The sequence below is a fragment of the Balaenoptera musculus genome, chromosome 9, assembly GCF_009873245.2.
Source record: "Balaenoptera musculus isolate JJ_BM4_2016_0621 chromosome 9, mBalMus1.pri.v3, whole genome shotgun sequence".
NCBI classification, from domain to species: domain Eukaryota; kingdom Metazoa; phylum Chordata; class Mammalia; order Artiodactyla; family Balaenopteridae; genus Balaenoptera; species Balaenoptera musculus.
The window spans coordinates 105,692,719-105,711,631 of record NC_045793.1 but is presented as its reverse complement, the minus strand read 5'-3'; the positions used below and the strand labels follow the sequence as shown (position 1 = coordinate 105,711,631).

Below are 18,913 nucleotides of genomic sequence, written 5' to 3'. Positions count from 1 at the left end.
GAAAGAGAAATTAAAGAAACACCCTTATTTACCATTGCAACAAAAAGAATAAAATACCTAGGAATCAACCTACCTAAGGAGAAAAAAGACCTCTATGCAGAAAACTATAAGACACTAATGAAAGAAACTAAAGATGATACAAACAGATGGAAAGATATAGCATTTTCTTGGATTGGAAGAATCAACATTGTGAAAATGACTCTACTACCCAAAACAATCTACAGATTCAGTGCAATCCCTATCGAACTGCCAATGGCATTTTTCACAGAACTAGCACAAAAAAGCTCACAATTTGTATGGAAACACAAAAGACCCCTAATAGCCAAAGCAATCTTGAGAAAGAAAAACGGAGCTGGAAGAATCAGTCTCCCTGACTTCAGACTATACTACAAAGCTACAGTAATCAAGACAGTATGATACTGGCACAAAAACAGAAATATAGGGCTTCCCTGGTGGCGCAGTGGTTGAGAATCTGCCTGCCAATGCAGGGGACACGGGTTCGAGCCCTGGTCCAGGAAAATCCCACATGCCGCGGAGCAACTGGGCCCGTGAGCCACAACTACTGAGCCTGCGCGTCTGGAGCCTGTGTTCCGCAACAAGAGAGGCCACAATAGTGAGAGGCCCGCGCACCGCGATGAAGAGTGGCCCCCGCTTGCCGCAACTAGAGAAAGCCCTCACACAGAAACGAAGACCCAACACAGCCATAAATAAATTAATTAATCAATTAAAATTAAAAAAAATAAATAAAATTAAAAAAAAAATAAAAAGACAGAAAGCTTTAAAAAAAAAAAAAACAGAAGGAGGCAAGAATATATAATGGAGAAAAGACAGCCTCTTCCATAAGTGGTGCTGGCAATACTGGACAGCTACATGTAAAAGAATGAAATCAGAACACTCCCTAACACCATACACAAAACTAAACTCAAAATTGATTAAAGACCTTAATGTAAGGCCAGACACTATAAAACTCTTAGAAGAAAACTAAGGCAGAACACTCTATGACATAAATCACAGCAAGATCATTTTTGACTCACCTCCTAGAGTACGGGAAATTAAAACAAACAAATGGGACCTAATGAAACTTAAAAGCTTTTGCACAGCAAGAGAAACCATAAACAAGACGAAATGACAACCCTCAGGATTGGAGAAAATATTTGCAAACAAAGCAACTGACAAAGGATTAGTCTCCAAAATATACAAGCAGCTCATGCAGCTCAATAACAAAAAAACAAACAACCCAATCCAAAAATGGGCAGAAGACCTAAATAGACATTTCTCCAAAGAAGATATACAGATTGCCAACAAACACATGAAAGGATGCTCAACATCACTAATCATTAGAGAAATGCAAATCAAAACTTCAATGAGGTATCATCTCACACTGGTCAGAATGGCCATCATCAAAAAATCTACAAACAATAAATGCTGGAGAGGGTGTGGAGAAAAGGGAACTTTCTTGCACTGTTGGTGGGAATGTAAATTGATACAGCCACTATGGAGAACAGTATGGAGGTTCCTTAAAAAACTAAAAATGCAACTACCATACTACTCAGCAATCCCACTACTGGGCATATACCCTGAGAAAACCATAATTCAAAAAGAGACCTGTACCACAATGTTCATTGCAGCACTATTTACAATAGCCAGGACATGGAAGCAAACTAAGTGTCCATCGACAGATGAATGGATAAAGAAGATGTGGCATCATATATACAATGGAATATTACTCAGCCATAAAAAGAAACAAAATTGAGTTATTTGTTGTGAGGTGGATGGACCTAGAATCTGTCATACAGAGTGAAGTCAGTCAGAAACAGAAAAACAAATACCGTATGCTAACACATATATATGGAATCTTAAAAGAAAAAAAATGGTTCTGAGGAACCTAGGGGCAGCAGACGTCGAGAATGGACTTGAGGACACGGGGAGGGGGAAGTGTATGCTGGGACGAAGTGAGACAGTGGCATTGACATATATACACTACCAAATGTAAAATAGATAGCTAGTTGGAAGCAGCTGCATAGCACAGGGAGATCAGCTCGGTGCTTTGTGACCTTCTAGAGGGGTGGGATAGGGAGGGTGTGAGGGAGACGCAAGAGGGAGGAGATATGGGGATATATGTATACATACAGCTGATTCACTTTGTTACACAGCAGAAAGTAACACAACATTGTAAAGCATTTATACTCCAATAAAGATGTTAAAAAAAGGATTTTTTAAATTATTAGAATAAAAAAGTATAGTGAAGTGGAAATATGCAAAATCATAATCAAGTTTAAATGCTGAATCTGGAATTGCAAGTAATAACAGTATTGAGAAAAATATTGAGTCGTGTCAGCAAACCGATTTTATTAAGCCATATTCTAAAAACAGTATGTAAAGTTTTGATAAAGATTATTTAAAAGATGGTTTAACCAAAGGTATAAAACACTCCAATAAAAATAATAGATTCCAATTATAAATTGAATGGTAATAATTTAAATCAAAGATTAAAACATTCAAAATATAAGTTCCCTATAAACATAGCAAGCTGAAATAGTTGATAATCCCATTCAAATATCTTTTAAAAGAATAAAGATGTAAATTGCTGGTGCTAACTCTTAATATTACGTGAGTGCTAATAAAAAAACTTTATTAGCGAGAATTCCCTGGCAGTCCAGTGGTTAGGACTCGACCTAACCACTGCCATGGTGGTTAGGTTAGGCCCTTTCACTGCCATGGACCCAGGTTCGATCCCTGGTCGAGGAACTAAGATTCCACAAGCCACGTGTCACAGCCAAAAAAAAAAAAGAAAGAAAAGAAAAACTTTATTAGCATCTTTCTATTTACATGTCATGTGGTAAAATAGCAAATAGCTCACCCAGTTTCTATGCATCCATTGCATTTATTGTTTTAATGATGAATCATCCACTGAACTAAAAGCTGTAAGTCCTAGTCAGTTCTGCCACATCTCAGAACTCCTGAGGGATCCACTCACCCTGGAGCCTTCCTCTAGTAAATGCTGCTCCCATTAGCAAGAAAAATCTATATGTGAATGCTCATAACAGCTCTATTCATAATCTTCAAAACCTGGAAACAACCAAGATTGCTTTCAACAGGTGAATGGAAAAACATGTATTGGATAAAGATACTAGAGTAGAGCTACACAATGGAATAGAACAAACGCAACACACAACAATATGGATGAATCTTAAAAGCATTTTGCTCAATGAAAGCAGCCAGATGCAAAAGATCTCATATTGCATGATTCCATTTATATGACATTGTAGAAAAGGCAAAACTACAAGGGTGGGAGTGGATCAGTGGCTACCAGGATTTGGGGGAGGGGGACAGAGTTGAAGACAAAGAGCCTGTAAACAAACATTAGGGCGATGGAACAGCTCTATATGGTTCTGTGGTGCTGGCCACATGACTGTATTTGTCAAACCCATAGAACTGTATGTACACCACGGAGAACAAACTGTACTGAATGCAAAGTAAAAAATAGAGAAAGAGAGAGAAATATATACCAGGATGGTGGGAAAATCCAGGATGGAATTCAGAAGGTAACAAGTGAATCTGTATTACAAACAAATGACATAACTACATTTAAGTGGATGGGAGAAAACAGGAGTGATCCTAAATTTGGACCTTCATAAATTTGGAAACAGTATTTAGACACAAATCTGTAAGGCTAATGACAAAAATAACTGTATGTAAGTACTATCTATACTCTACTTGGTAAATGTGTTTCTCACCAAGAAACAGGTTGGCAATTCTAAACTTCTTACACGTACACTCCATGTAAGAACATGTAGTATGACTTGCGCCTTTTTGTCACATTTTGTTACATGTGACAAAAAGTAAATCTTTGGTAGATGGTGGGAGGCAGGTCTCACACTGTCAGAGAAGGAAACAGTAAATAAGGGAGAAAAGGCTGAGAATGAGCCCTGTGGTGCTGATTAGACTTGGGGATGTCCCACGAACTCATGTTTACAGGCACACTTCATTTTGTTGTGCTTCACAGATTCTGTGTTTTTTACAAATGGAAGGTCTGTGGCAACCCTGCATCGAGCAAGTTTATCGGTGCCATTTTTCCAACAGCACTTGCTCACTTTGCATCTCTGTGTCATATTTTGGTAATTCTCACAATATTTCAAACTTTTTCATTATTATTATATTTGTAATGGTGGTCTCTGATCAGTGATCTTTAATGTTACTAGTGCAACAAGATTTCAGCTTGCTGAAGACTTAGATTATGGTTAGCATTTTTTAGCAGTAAAGTATTTTTAAATTAAGGTATGGACAGTTTTAGACATAATGCCATTGTACACTTAATAGACTACAGTTTAGTATAAACATAACTTTTATATGCACTGGGAAATCGAAAAATTTGTGTTACTCGCTTTACTGTGGTATTCACTTTTATTGCCGTGATCTGGAACCGAACCCATAATATCTCTGAGGTATCCCTTTATTTATATATATGTATATGCAGAAAGTAAATACAGAAATATATGTAGATATATGGATACACACGGGTTCAAATACACCCAGATATTCCTAGTTCTGTCCGCTGGGAAGGCCTAGAAGCAGGGACACACAAGCAGCCAGAAGCATGTCTAGCTCCAAAATGTTGGTTTAAAATGCCACTCTCCAATAAAAGACATTGTGAGATCCTTGGAGAAATGGCTGATTCTAGGGTCGGAGCAGGGAAAGTACACAATAAACCCCAAGCTCCTCGAAGCACCCTAAATAACTGCCATCTTCTGTACGTCACTGAACTCCTTTGGGCCACAGTCGCTTCCTCTCCACCATGGAGAGTTACACTAGATGGTCAGTAAGAGCCAGTCAAATGTGGACCTTCCATGTGTCTAAGAAAATGAGAGGTCAGCGTTGCCAAATATGACATGTCTAACCATTGAGGACAAAAACAGCAAAGCAAAACCCGGGAGAAGAGGCTTTGGAGCTAAATCATAGGAGTCAACAAGGACTTATGTGTCCTTGGCTGTTTGGAGTCAATTTGTTCTGTGCTTGATTTTCATCACTTAAAAACTACATCTTTAAATCTTTTCTGCTTAAAATTACAAACTTTTGGAAGCCCCTTCCTATGGGATATCTCTGAAGGCTTTTTTTAATAAGAGAAATACTCTAATCATTTGATGTTTATTAATGTCAATAACTCAGTTGCCCATGTTTTCTCTTTTTTCTAAGTGTGAGTCCAAGTTCCAGAAGCAAATACATTCCTCTCTATACGTAAGTAATGTTTCTTAATGTTTTAAAAATTACTAGATTTACATCTAAATTGTAGTTGCTTTCAGCTCACTCATGTTTGTAATTCACTTTTTAAAACAGCTTACGCTTTCTAACAGATTTCTAATGTTTTCCTAGCATGATGCCTGTCAGGAGTTTCATCAAAAATGTGTTAAAGGTTTTAATAAAAGAAAGGGAGAGCAGTGTTTTCAGTTTTCCCAAATTGGTTATTTTATGAAATAAAATACCTTGGATGCTACTAATATTGGGTGTTGTCACCCAGAAAGACTTTTACACTTGATGTGGAAGCTGCAATGTGCTCACCAAAGCTGAAGGGCAGGAAACGCGATCTCTTGCTTTTCTATTTAAATTTGGCTCTCCGTGGGTGGCACAGATGTGCGTCATCCGCCCTTTGGGGTCTTCTCTGCTTTGTATTGGAGAAAAAACTTGTGCTTTAGTCAGCTTGGGCTGCTGTCACAACATAGCACAGACTGGGTGGCTTGTAAACAACACACGTTTATTTCCCACAGTTCTGGAGGCTGGAAGTTAGGGACGGCCAAGTGGTCACAGACTTGTGCCCACGCGTGGTTCAGGGGGCGAGGAGCTCGTGGTGTCCCTTTTATAAGAACACTAATGACCCAAGTACCTCCCACCTCCTGATACCATCACCATTGGATGTTAGGAATTCAACGTATGAATTTTGGGGGGACATGAACCTTCAGATCACAGTACCTTGGAACAAAGTAAATCCAAGAAAAGAGAGGAATCTGGGCCTTTCATCTTTGCCCTCCCCCCTCATTACTCCAGCCTCTCCTGCTCTCCAGTAGAGTTGACTCACCTTCCTATGAGTGGCCCCAGAAGTGCCTGCGGGGCATCCCCTCACTGCTGTGGACTAATTGGACCTTCTCGCAGGCCCCGAAGGCACATCGCCAGTTGCCCACAATCCCAGGCACCTGCCCCGTTTCTGTCCCCACAGAAGGCCCCTCAGCTCTGGTGACACCCGCCTCTGCCTTGCCCCAGCTGCCTCCAAGCTCCAGGCAGGAGTTGGCTCAGGGCTGCAGAAGCAGCTGCGTCTTTGCTCAAAAACACAAACCAGCTGTTGCTCTCACTCTGGCCCAAACGGAAGATCAACTCTTACTCTAAAAGAGAGAAAGTCTCCTTACTTTATTTTTTTTTTAAGGCAAATTGTTCCATCACCGTGGTTAATTTTTTGCATTTTGAATTTTGATCTATTTTGGCAAGATTTCCTTTGCAAGTTAGGATATGTTCATCTATTTTTTCTATGTTTCTTTTCATCCTAACAGTGGTTGCGTGCAGTCTACAAATGCTGATGACGTTGACAACCCCCGTGGAGACATCACATCTCTCGCCAAGCCTCGCAGCTCTGAAATTCTTTATACGCACTCAAGTTGGTGAGTTCCACTTATGATTATTCCCCTCACTTTATTATTCAGGAGGAAACATGGTCATGGGCTTTGCAATGAATGAAGCAATTAAAAAACGGCCCTGGATAAACAACAAGGTCCTACTGTACAGCACAGGGAACTATATTCAATCTCCTGGGATAAACCATAATGGAAAAGAATCTGAAAAAGAATGTATATGTGTATAACTGAGTCACTTTGCTGTACAGCAGAAATTAACACAACATTATAAATCAACTCTACTTCAATAAAGTTTAAAAAAAAAAAGACAACAGCCTGGTGCTGCTCACAGCTTAGGAAGAAAGATACCTGTTTCCTGAAAGGACTGTAGCTTCTCACAAAGGAGATTATAGTTTTGAGCACTGACTAACCTGGGCGCCTACATATATATGCAATATATCTTTACATGCTATGTTTTATGAATATATTATATATATATAATATATACAAAAAGTATGTATAGATTCACTTTCACCAGTGGAAATACTGAGCCTCAGAAATTACTTCCCTAGGATTCACAGGATACACTACAGGAAGCTGACGTTCTGTGTCTTTTTTTTTTTTTTTTAATTTTTACTGGAGTATAATTGATTTGCAATGTTGTTAGTTTCAGGTGTACAGCAAAGTGAATCAGTTATACGTGCACACATATCCACTCTTTTTTAGATTCTTTTCCCATATAGGTCATTACAGAGTATTGAGTAGAGTTCCCTGTGCTATACAGCAGGTTCTTATTAGTTATCTATTTTATCTATAGTAGTGTGTATATGTCAATCCCTATCTCCCAATTTATCCCTCCCCCCCTTACCCCCTGGTAACCATAAGTTTGTTTTCTACATCTGTGACTCTATTTCTGTTTTGTAAATAAGTTCATTTCTACCCTTTTTTTAGATTCCAGATATAAGTGATATCATATGATATGTCTTTCTCTGTCTGACTTACTTCACTTAGTATGATAATCTCTAGGTCCATCCATGTTGCTGCAAAGGGCATTATTTCGTTCCTTTTAATGGTTGAGTAATATTCCGTGGTATATACGTACCACATCTTCTTCATTACGCCACTGAGCTGCTACACATCATGGCTGTTACCCCATCAGTTTCTGTGGTGCCTGAAAACCTTGCAGGAGGTGTCCTGCAAGCCTGTAGTGTGAATCACGACAGTATTTTAAATGTTAGCTGCTTTCTATTTTTTTTAAACATCAGTTGTGCCCATGAGACGAAATAGCTAAATTTCTCATTGGCTGTCCTTCAGACCTATTCTACACCCTATAATAATTTCGAATTTTCCTGTGTTATATATTCTGACTCTCTAATTCTTTTGACTACTTGACCAAACTAAAATATGTTTCAAAACTAACTTTGGTTTTAAAATATATTTCTGTAACTTATTGCATTGAAGAATTAAATGAGTTGATCTATTTCAACCGAAAACAAAAAAGAAAGAAAAAAGAGGAGAGAATACATAAAATATTCCATGTACTGTGACAAAGACTTAGCCCTCACGTAGCTTTCAAACCTGCAGGGCCGGTGAGCTCTGCACACCAACAATGATAATATAGAGCAGCATGGAGTGAGTCTCCTGAGAAGTGAGCTTAGTGCTTTTGATCTCAGTTGTACAGAGAGGTCGCTTTCACCCACGAGACTTGAAGGCCGTGACGTTTTAGCTGAGTCCTGAGGAAGGGTTCGCTGGTTATGATTCTTCCATAATTTCTGCATGGAAATTATTGCTATTAAACGTGGCAATTCTAAAAAATTTTCAAGAAAGAATATGAGGATAAACCCAACTGAAAATATCCTACTGGCATAAAATTTTATTTCTCCTTTGAAATGTACATCTGAATTTTGGAATGTTTTATGAAACATTCTTGCTAAAGAATAAAATGCATTCTTCTGGGTCATTCTTCAAGGATAGTAAAGAGAAATCTGGCAGCATTTTAAAAATTTGATGTAGAACATACCATTTAACTTGAGTAAATTTGGGAGCATGCCATTCTACCTCATCTTGCTGTTAATTAGTGTTTTTAAGGAAAGGAAATTGAACGGATTATGTAAAAGAATTGGACACTAACTGTACTTCCCCAAATTGGCCACTAGAGGACCCCCAAGGTTGCAAAGTTTCTTCTTTGGATGCGGTTTCATTTTTTAACAGAATCTTAACCTTTTAACACAAAGAAAGATTTTCCATTTTTATTATGAGATATTGATACAAAATGTATAATGTCATATGTAACATATAAAGCAAAATAACAAGGAAATGCCTGTGCATCCCGGGCCTAGCTAAGGACATAGTATCGTATCTTTCAAGCCACCTGTATATTCATCCCAACCCCATCTCCTCTGTCTCCTTCCCCAACCCAGAAGTCATCACATCAGACTTCGTGCTTATCCTTTGCTTGCTTTGCTTGGTAGTTTGGCTACATATACTTGAATCTCTAAACAAAACGTTATGTCCTTTCCACAGTACCACACTGAGCAAAGTAGAGAAGAATGCATACAACATGACGTCATTTGCACAAGGTCCAAAACCCAGAAACACGTAAACTTACTTTGTGCCCAGTAGAGTAGAGTACCATCCTATTCAAAAGCAAATATGACTCTTCCTTTGTTTCCTCATCTTAAACTTTCTTAAAGGGAAATATGTTTATATGAGATCATCTTTAAGGTTCTCATAACCCATGACACTTAGGACAGACACTGTCCCTGTCCCTACTCCTTCAGTGGAAGCCGCATTTCAGACAGAGTCAAGGCTACTGCCTCTTGGGTTCAGGTGGTTGGAATCACCAATTTCCCCAAAGGGTAAATGTTTTCAAATTTTCCTCATTCATTGATTTTGTATTCTGGCCACCATGTCATTTGGCGTGCCCAATGTATTGGTGGTGATTATACTAATAGTTTTAAAAATAACTTTTAAAATTGTAGAACTGAATCTGATCATTATAGAAAAAAGTACAGAAAAAATTAATAACAATACAAATATAACTAAACTTTTACACAGAAACATAGGCATTATTAATATTTTGACATATTTCCATCTGTCATCCTGAATCTTGTTTGTGTGTATTTATATAGCTATGATCATGCTACATATATAATCTTTACTACCTTAACATTGCTACATCATCACGGGTACATGTTATTATGAACTCATCAGGATTTTTTATTTGTGTAGATGTACTGTCATTGACTAGTTCGCTTAGGTTACATACGTAAACTCTTTCCATTTTTTGCTATGATAAATAATGCTGTCAAACACTTTTTAAGTGAATCTTCTTCTAATTTGGAGTTATCTACTTAAGGGAGACTCCTTGAGATGGATTATGAGGTCAAAATATATAAACATTCTTAAGCATGTTGCAAAATCCTTTCCTGGAAGTATTATAAAAATTTACAGTGGAACCAGAGTTCATGTCCAATGTGTATGCACACACACTTTCAATGCTAGCCTTAAAGCTCACCAAATAGCATATTCTTTCCTTCCAAATGTGTTTATTATAAAAACAATTCAAATATGTTTGTCAAAAGTAGAATGCCTCTTTCATTTTCAGGGCCAGTATTGAAAAGTGATGTATGTTTTAGACTTTACCGCCAAACGTGCATGAATTTCTGCCTGTAGGTAGCTGCATGTTGCTGTGTGTGCATGCGTGTGTCGGGCGGTGTTGGGTTGACAGGTGCAATGGACATTTTCCCAGGCTCTACGCAGGGCTATGAAATCTTTTTTAACGGCTGCGTGATATTCCACTACAAGCTATATCATAGTTTACGTAGGCCAAGCAGTTACTAAAATCTTTCCTAATGTTAAAAAAATACAGCAATAAACATCCTCCACATATATCTTTGCACAGTTTTATGCATCCATTTCTGCAGAACAAATCCTTAAAAGCAGAATTGTTGCATGAGTTTTCTCATTAAAATTAATAAAATATTTTCTGATTTGGTAGTGATGCCCAGTTATTAAAAGATATTTAGAGTTAAGGAACTCAAGACATTAGTTCAGTTTCCACTGAGGTTCCTAACTTCTAACTTGGGCCTAGTTTAGGAACTAGAATCCACAGTATTCATTGGCTTCAACAGTTCTTGGAGCTCAGGCACTGAGTAGGAATTCCAAAAAAAAAAAAAAAGATAAAAAGTCAATTCTCACTTATAATCTGTGTCAAGCAAACAAGGTGAGACTAATGTAGGAATTCCCTCCCCCCCATTTTTTTCCAAATCTGTTTTTTCATCCTACTCTTAAATACTAGAGCCATATTCTTTGCAAGAGCTTATTATAAAATGAGATGGAAGAGAAGTTTGTTTTCTGTTCGTAATTATTTTGTGGCCCACATTGTTTCAAAATGCCTGGCATTCAGGAGTCATCAGTGCAAAGTGCCTGACTATAGAATGATGTGTAACAGCAGATCTGTGCAGACTCAGGATCCAAAAGCATGGAACCTTGCCCTTTCCTAAGAAAAGGGAGAGTGTTTTTCTTTTGCCACGGACCACGTGGGCTCTCACGTATGCGCGTCTCAGCTGGTCCAGCCCCTCCCTTTACCAACGAGGACACTGGGGCTTGAGCAGGAAAGAAGCACGTCCAGGTGACAGAGCAGAGGCTGCGCCCTCCGACCCCGTACCCGGTGCTTTCCAGACACTGTTTGCCGTTTGGTTTCCCAAACCAGCCTGGCGCCTCCACCGTGCTGTCTTCCACTAAATCATAATCTTTTATTTCAGGACTTCACCCAGTTTCGTATTCACTGTGCCTTTACCTCTGTCGTCTCTCTGATGAAGCACTTGCAAATAATGAGTAATTGTCCAAAGTGACCTCCAGGCACCCCTGGGCCAAGGCCTGAGATGGAAGAAGGGGCCGCCCTGCCCGTCCCCGGGTGCGCTGCACCTTTAACAAACTCTGACCACAAGGCAGGTTCAAGACGGGCTATGAATAGCAGTTCCTTACACTAGCCCACACTTCTGCCTTTTCTGAGAACTTTCACATCGACTCTCTCATTTGTTTTTCAAAGCAGTGTGATGAAGCCAGAGGTGCGGGAATAGGTTCTCTCCCCACTTTACAGATGAGGAGGTTGAGGCAGAGTAAGTTATGTAAGAGCCCCAGGTACTCATTCCATGAGCAGTTAGGAGAACAGCCCCAGTCCCCAGGGCAGCCTCTGGCCAGTGAGTGCTTCCTGGGCGTCAGCCCTGCTCTGATGGGGCTGTCGGCTCCTTTCTGTGTCCCCTCCCAGATGCAAGAGGTGAAGGTTCCCTGAGAACAGAGGGAGAAAAACATATCCTCTAGAGTGTGATGATGGTAGGAGTGAAACTAATTCCTGGAGCAGATCCTGGGGATCTTACCACATCTTACCACATTCAGGGAAGCACAGCCCAGTGGCCAAAGTGACTCTGGTCTTATTTAGATTTCTCACAGAACGATCAGCAAACCAGTCACAGCTCACAGGCCCTCCTTCCCCTCAGCTGTGCCCCCTCAGCCTTCCCAGGCCTGCCTCCTTCTCTGTCCACACATGCACTAGGCCAGCACTTGGCCCGGCTAACACGGCCGCCCGCCCCCTGCAAGGGAGCTGCAAATCCCCCCACCCCTGACTTGGGCAGAGGTGGCTCAGAAAGCTCCCATCCTGTGTCCAGGGTCACAGGGCTGGCGGGGGCAGCCCTGAAGGCCGATGCCAGCCCTCGGACACTCTGAGCCCACGCCTCCCTCTGTGTCCCTCTCACACCCTCCGGCTCTTACTGTGCATCAGTGATCTTTGCCCCACTTGGGTTCTGTAAACCTCTAGTTGTGCACTTAAAAACTTCACTCCTTAATGTGAAAGCTGTCAGGAGTCAGGCCTGTTTGAGTTCTGCTATATCTGTACCTGACACAGAATAGCTCTCAATAAACGAGGGTCCAAGTGACTTGAACTTGCACTGCACCCACACCCTGAACAATGTAGACCACCCCAACCCAGCACAGCTCTCCCAGCTCGGCTGGCAGTCTGGGTGTCAGGGCCTTCTGGGTCGGGTCAGTTCCGCCACCTGCCAGCTCGGTTGTCTCTGGGCACATGACTTAGACTTTTTCTGAGGCCCCAGTGCCTGCATCTATGAAATGGGCATGATACCAGGACCAGCGACCCAGAGTGTTGGGAGATTAAATCAGTCAACTCATGTAAGTGTCATAAAGGGCGCACACTCAGTGAGGATTTGTCAGGCCTGTGGTACAGAGAAAGAACGTGTGCACACTGGGATTCTAATCCACGTATGCATGACCTATAGTCTACATATAACACGGTTTTCTCCATGTTTTCGTTATTTTCTATTGAGCTTTTCATTACGCACCATCTGGGCTCCCTCCTTCTAACTGATTTACTAAAGTTCCTTATGTTTCTCAAGTTATTTAATTTCTATTTTATTATGCTTTGCTGAGCAAAACCAATTAGTTGTAAACTTAGGCAACAATTTATTCAAATTTACCCATTAGTGAACCAACTCTAGGCTTATTTTGGGAATTGGGTACCAGAGAAGGTGTTCAAAAGACTAGCAGCTATGGAGCAAAGGCAAACGTGAAGACTTCGCTTATTTTCAAATGGTTTCCTGTTTCTCTCGCTTTCCTTCAATGCAGGAGTGGGTTTGAACGTACAACTGCTCTGGAAATTCTCTTAGAGCCTGTACATTTCAGTGTCTTTAATATCTTTGTTTCTTCCATCTGAAAAACCGTGTCACCCATCAGCCGCAGGTCTGCAGAGTGTCCCCCAGAGACTATTCTCCTCTTGATATAAGGTCAACATGTTGCACTTAAGATGGAAAAAAGTCCCCCTGTGATGTCCCTGCCAAAGGGTTAAATGGAATAGATTTTAGAAGCAGCGTGGGTGAGGACTTTCGTTTTCAAATATGTGGCAGTTTATTATGCAACTGAATTCATTTCTCAGGCCTAAGCAGCTTCTCTTTAATCCAGTCCACTAGTGCATGGGTGCTATTTTTAGATATGATGTAATATAATATTATTATTATAACGTAATGTATAATACCGTTTAACATCAATAACCTGTATGCCACAAGGCACATATAGTGGGGCGGCGTTTTATATCAAGCCCTTCTTGTGATTGACACATCACTTGTTTCCACCTTTGACTTCTTAACTGCTCTGATGGAAGGTTATGACTTCAGAGACATTTTCATTCTGCAGGTGTTTTAGGGGCAGTGGAAAAAACCTCTCATGCAGAGGAAGGGGATTTCCTTTGTAACATGCATGGAAGCTTTAATGAATGTTTGGGGAGAGACATGACACATGAATGATTTTGCCCCATTTTTTGTTACCTCTCTGACATACAGCTGCAATTCTTTAAGAAAATTCCAAGAAACCCTGAAGGGCCCTGCCTGGAATTGGACAGCAGTGGTTTACTCACCCAGGTTCCTGCAACAAACCTGAAACAGAGACTTCCAAACCTGGCTGCCCACGGGAGTTATCTGGAGAGATTAAAAACCCCAATTCCCAGGTTACACCGCTTGCCAATTAAATCAGAATGTCTGGGGGTAGGAGTAAGGCATCAGTACTTTTTAAAAATCCCCGTGAGTTGTCAGGGCGCAGCAGCGTTTGGAAACCACTGTCTGTCTTCACCTCTCTCAAGCTGCCTGTCCTGGACGAACTGCATTCTTCGCCTGCCAGGCTCCTATTTTGTACAGTTCTTATTTCTTTAAAATCTTATATGCTCAATTAATTGAGCACCTACTAAGTGCTAAAGACTTGCCAGTTGCTTCCACCTTCACTGAATCCCTTTGACCCCCAGGGTCCTGGGAGGCCACGTGCGCTCTCAGGCTGCAGCTGACCGAGACAAGGACAATCTCACAGCTGGCAAAGAGGTCCAGGCAGGCCTGGCTCCCTGATTTTCCCGGCCTCACAAGATCCATTGACTTGCACTGCTTACTCTGCTGTTGCCCTTGATGTGCTTGCCCTTCACTTTGTCTGCATCGGGGTCCCCTGTTTTATTGCCTGCAAGCCAGCTAGTCGTAGACGGATGCGCTTGGAAGAGACACGGGACTATACTGGTGCAATTCCTACCTGAAACGTCATTTCCCCTAACGTGCTGATGCCAGGGGCACATCTTCCGTGCCCAGAAGGACACCAGAGGACCTGCCTGCCCACAGACACAAGTAGAATCTGGCCTCCCTCCTGCCCATGCCCTTGAGCTTGGTACTGTCACCCCTCTCGTAGCTGAGGCCCAGATTTGCGCCCCGGCCCCTGAGCCCACCCCGTTCGTTGCCCCGCCCTCCGCTGTCGGCCCGTCCCTGACTCTGTACGGAGCAGCCTCCCTGAAGCTCCGTAGTCTGAAAATTCCTCCTGCGGTCAGTGGTGCTTGCAGGTTTCCTTGGCTTACTGGATGTGTGGAAAGCACGGGCCGAAACCAGGGGACCCTCAGAGGAGCCGTCCCTCTGCCTTCCGTGGGCGCTCGGTCCTTGCTGCTCTTGCCTTGCGTCTGGGCCTCCATCGAGGATAAGGACCCTCGCCAGAGGGATGCCGCGCTCCCGAGGAGGGGCCATGGGGCGGCCGGGGCAAGCTGAGCCCTGGCCCTCTCCTTGCCGCGGCGCCAAGAGGACCCTGAGAGCTGAACTTCACAAAGATGGGTGTCATCTGAGGGAGCCTTGTGATTTGCAGAGAGCGTGTCCTTGCTCTTTGAAAACAGTCTCAAGCTCACATTCTTGCTCGCACCTGAGGACGAGGCTGCATGCCTTCAGCAGCACTGGGACGGGGCCCACCTCTTCCTCAGGAAGTAATCCATGGAAAGGGTTGTATATGCTGTAAGAATGGCGAAAACAGTACTTATTATTCACACTTCTCTAAATTACCCATTAAAATATTTCTCTTGGACGTTTGCTTGCCTTTATAGAGAGGGATTTTATACCCACCCTGAAAAACCCTGCCAGACCTTCTTGTGTTTTTCTTTTACTCTCTCTCTCTCTGGAGGGGAAAAGGACCAGGGAAACAGAGGAGTAAGCGGAATTGAGTTAAATTTGTGCAATTTCAGGAAATTATATGAAATCAGTACTTTAACGGTGGCAAGAAATAAATACTATTTAAAAATCACAGTTGTGACTGATATTGGAGTTGGTGCCACAGAGCTCCGTGTGGGAGCCAGGTCCACTCTTTGGTAGGGAAAACCTGTCCGCCTTCATTAGAAAACAGAGCTCAACTGTGAATCACGTATGTAAAACACATGCAAATTGAAACAGTAGAAAAACATGGACCTGAAGTTTCTTTAGTCCTAGAGCAGGGCTGTCATCTGCACATCTCTGTCCCCTGCCTGCACGTTTTCCTGTCTGGCAGCCAGATTCCCAGACCTGACGTGGGACAAAACCTTTAGACTGCGTCCTCCTTTATGTTTTCGTTGTTGGGTGCTGGTGACCGTGACTCTTTCACAGATTGTTATTTTCCTTTCCTTCCTTGCCCTCTTTCCTTTAGCTCTGCAAATATTCCAGGGTACACCGGTAAGGTTCATTTCACAGCCACCCATCCAGCAAATTCTGATCATCCATCAACGACCCCCTCGCCGGATTCAGGAGTGCACCAGTAAGTATGAGTCCTATTACCCAGCGTGCTCAGATATGCGGCGGGGAGGTGTCCTAATGATGATTATCCCACTAAAGAGCGATTCAGTACTAAGAGTAAATTTACGTTGTTTAAAAAATAGGGTGTCGAGTCCAAAAAGACAGAAGAGTTCATTCCCCACTGTTGTCGCTCCAAGGAGCCTATGAAGGTATTTAATGCATCTTAGGTGGACGACATCTTCGCCTCTTGGGCTCAGCTCTGCATACACATCCCCCTTCTGCATTATCCTCAGCACACGCGTGGAACACACAGCACGAGACACGTATTCACTTGTGAATAGCCACCTTACTTTTCACAAAAGGCAGCATTCGGTTGAAAGCCATATATATTTCTAAACACTGTTTTGCAAATTGAAAACAGGAGACATCTGATGGGAGTTTAGCGCAGACCCCGTGTTTTGAAGCTGCCAGTGAGAAGCGGCGCATTACTGCTCATTATACCTCAAATTTGAAAGCATCTGATGGACGTCCTGGCCTTGCAAATAAGATGACACAGCTCTGAAGATGCACATGCAGGGTCCAGAGGCCGGCCCCGTGCCAGTAAATAAGCTCTCGTGGTGGGTCGGTGGGTGTGCGTCTGGGAGGGGTACCGACGCAGCCCCCCGCCTCCATGGGTGCCTTTTCTCCTTTTTGGTGGAGAATCCACTCATTCCTGAAACATTCATTGAGCACCCACCCTGGGCCAGGCACTGCTGAAGGCTCTGTGCTCACAGGGTTGAGCAGGAAAGCTCCAGGCTCTCAGGAAACTACGTTCTGGAGTGAAAGACAGAAGCAAAGAGGCACACAAGTATCTGAAGAAATGAATTAAAACGATTTTGGAGAGAGACACATGCTGTGCAGAAGAAAAGGCAGGGTGACGTCAGAGAGAGAGCCTGGGCAGGGACCCAGGAAGCTGGGCGGTCAGGGGTGCTGGTGGGTGCTGACCTTCAGGCAGAGTCCGAGCTGCTGCCTTGATGGGCTTCCTGATCTTCCCGAGAGGCAGGATATGGCGGGGCCTCGTGGACCTTGGCCCGCGGTTCATACATCAGTTCACTAGTCGTACACTCGTGTGCGTGTGGTTCGTTCATATGTTCTTTCTTTGTGTCAACAAATGTTTACGGTGCCAGGAATTCACAAGAGTTAGACCCAGTTTGCAAGGAGCTCCCAGTCTAGCGGTGAGCGAGGGATAAACAGTTACCCTGGAGGGTGCCCAGTGTTGTCATAGTGACAGTCACTTAACAGCTGAGGGCTTCTGGGACGCTGCCCTGTAAGGACTGACTGGTCTCATCAACCCTGTGACCCTGTGAGGAAGCTCTCTTGTTTTCCCATTAGACAGGTAAGGAAACTGAGGCTCCAGGCCAGCAGGGCATCGGTGTGGGTGCAGCGAAGACTTCACGGAGGGAGGAGGTGGTCCACACCGTGATTCTCAGGGCAGTGGGCTTCGTCTCACAGATACCCGAGGGCAGGCCTCTGCCTACCCCAGGCAGCCCTCATCGCACGGCCGTGGGGTCTTAGGGAGGCGGTTCTCAGGCCGCCGCCCGCCGCCGTGTGAACTGGGTGTAGAGAGCCGCGTGGTAAGGGCAGTGACCGCAGGACGATGGGGCGCGTCGTCAACTGAGCTTAGCTCTGACAGTTTGACAACTGGCCGCCATCTCTGGGCCACCCGGTGGGAAACATTTTAAAGAAAGTCATTGGCTTTCTAGGCTGGTGTTTTGCATTCAGTCTGTTTTCTCTCAAGACACATTGTCAAACGTCACACAAATTCCAAAGGAAGGGCTGGTAGAAATTTAGACACAGTATTTTACTTCCTCTGAAGGACCTAAAGAAACAACATCAAAATTAAATGCATCCTTATATCTGTCGTTTAGACTTATTGCCCAGAAGAGCTAGGGTAACGCCCTGCGTCTGGGCAATTCACGATGGAGGAGGGACCAAACTCGAGGATACTTTTTCTGGCAAATGCAGCCGGTTCTCACCCGTCGCCGTTTTTGTCCACAGCCCATCTTCTCACCCCAAATCTCTCAGACCTCGTCCCCGACAGCCTCGTGGTCTGGCGTGTTTCTGCAGCCACGTGAGCCAGCTGTCCAAAGTCCCTAATATATTTCAGAGGAATCTTTATTCCTACGTGGGGAACTAGCCTCCACCGCTACTACTCCTGTTCCTACTGTGATCACTGCTGCTACTTGAGAAAAGAGCCTGAGTCTTTAGGCCATTTGTGGTAATGGCCACAGCAGCAGATTCAGGCCGGTTGCTGACCCCTGGCAGGCCCGCACTCACCCCACACATACTGCACACACAGCTGTCACCTGCCGTCCCAGAGTGGGGACCAAGGACCCGTGGAGCTGTCTTCTCCGGGGTTCTCATTCTCAGGGTGCACAGTGGCGCTGGAAACACAGGCAGTGGCAGCGATACACGTGTCACCCACTATGTGACATGAAATGACGGACTTGTGTTGGGCTGGGACCCCAGATCGCCCCTGCGTCGCCCCAAACGAGGGCTCCTGACGTGGCAGCGGGGCTCTGCGGTGAGAACGCACAGGGGGTATGTAGATTTTTAAAAGCACTCTGCTGACACAGGCCAGCGACCTGCAGCAGGGCGGCCAGCGGTCTGCACCTGTCCTGGCCCCTGTGATCAGAAAAAGTCAGGTCTCTGAGGTTCTCCGTGGTGAAGTAGTGCCTCTGATTTTTTGTGACACTACATTTAATGTGTTTTTGTTGT

The 18,913-nt window shown here is 43.4% G+C and overlaps 1 protein-coding gene across 1 annotated transcript in view; it reads left to right on the top strand.

The window, feature by feature from the left end:
* The window catches only part of SPATA48 (spermatogenesis associated 48), a 56,250-nt gene that overhangs the window by 35,078 nt on the left and 2,259 nt on the right, over positions 1–18,913 (top strand). The window contains exons 7-9 of the mRNA XM_036862967.1: positions 5,194–5,235; positions 6,537–6,644; positions 16,071–16,178. Of these exons, the coding sequence (XP_036718862.1) occupies positions 5,194–5,235; positions 6,537–6,644; positions 16,071–16,178 (258 nt within the window). The remainder of the gene's footprint in view (positions 1–5,193; positions 5,236–6,536; positions 6,645–16,070; positions 16,179–18,913) is intronic.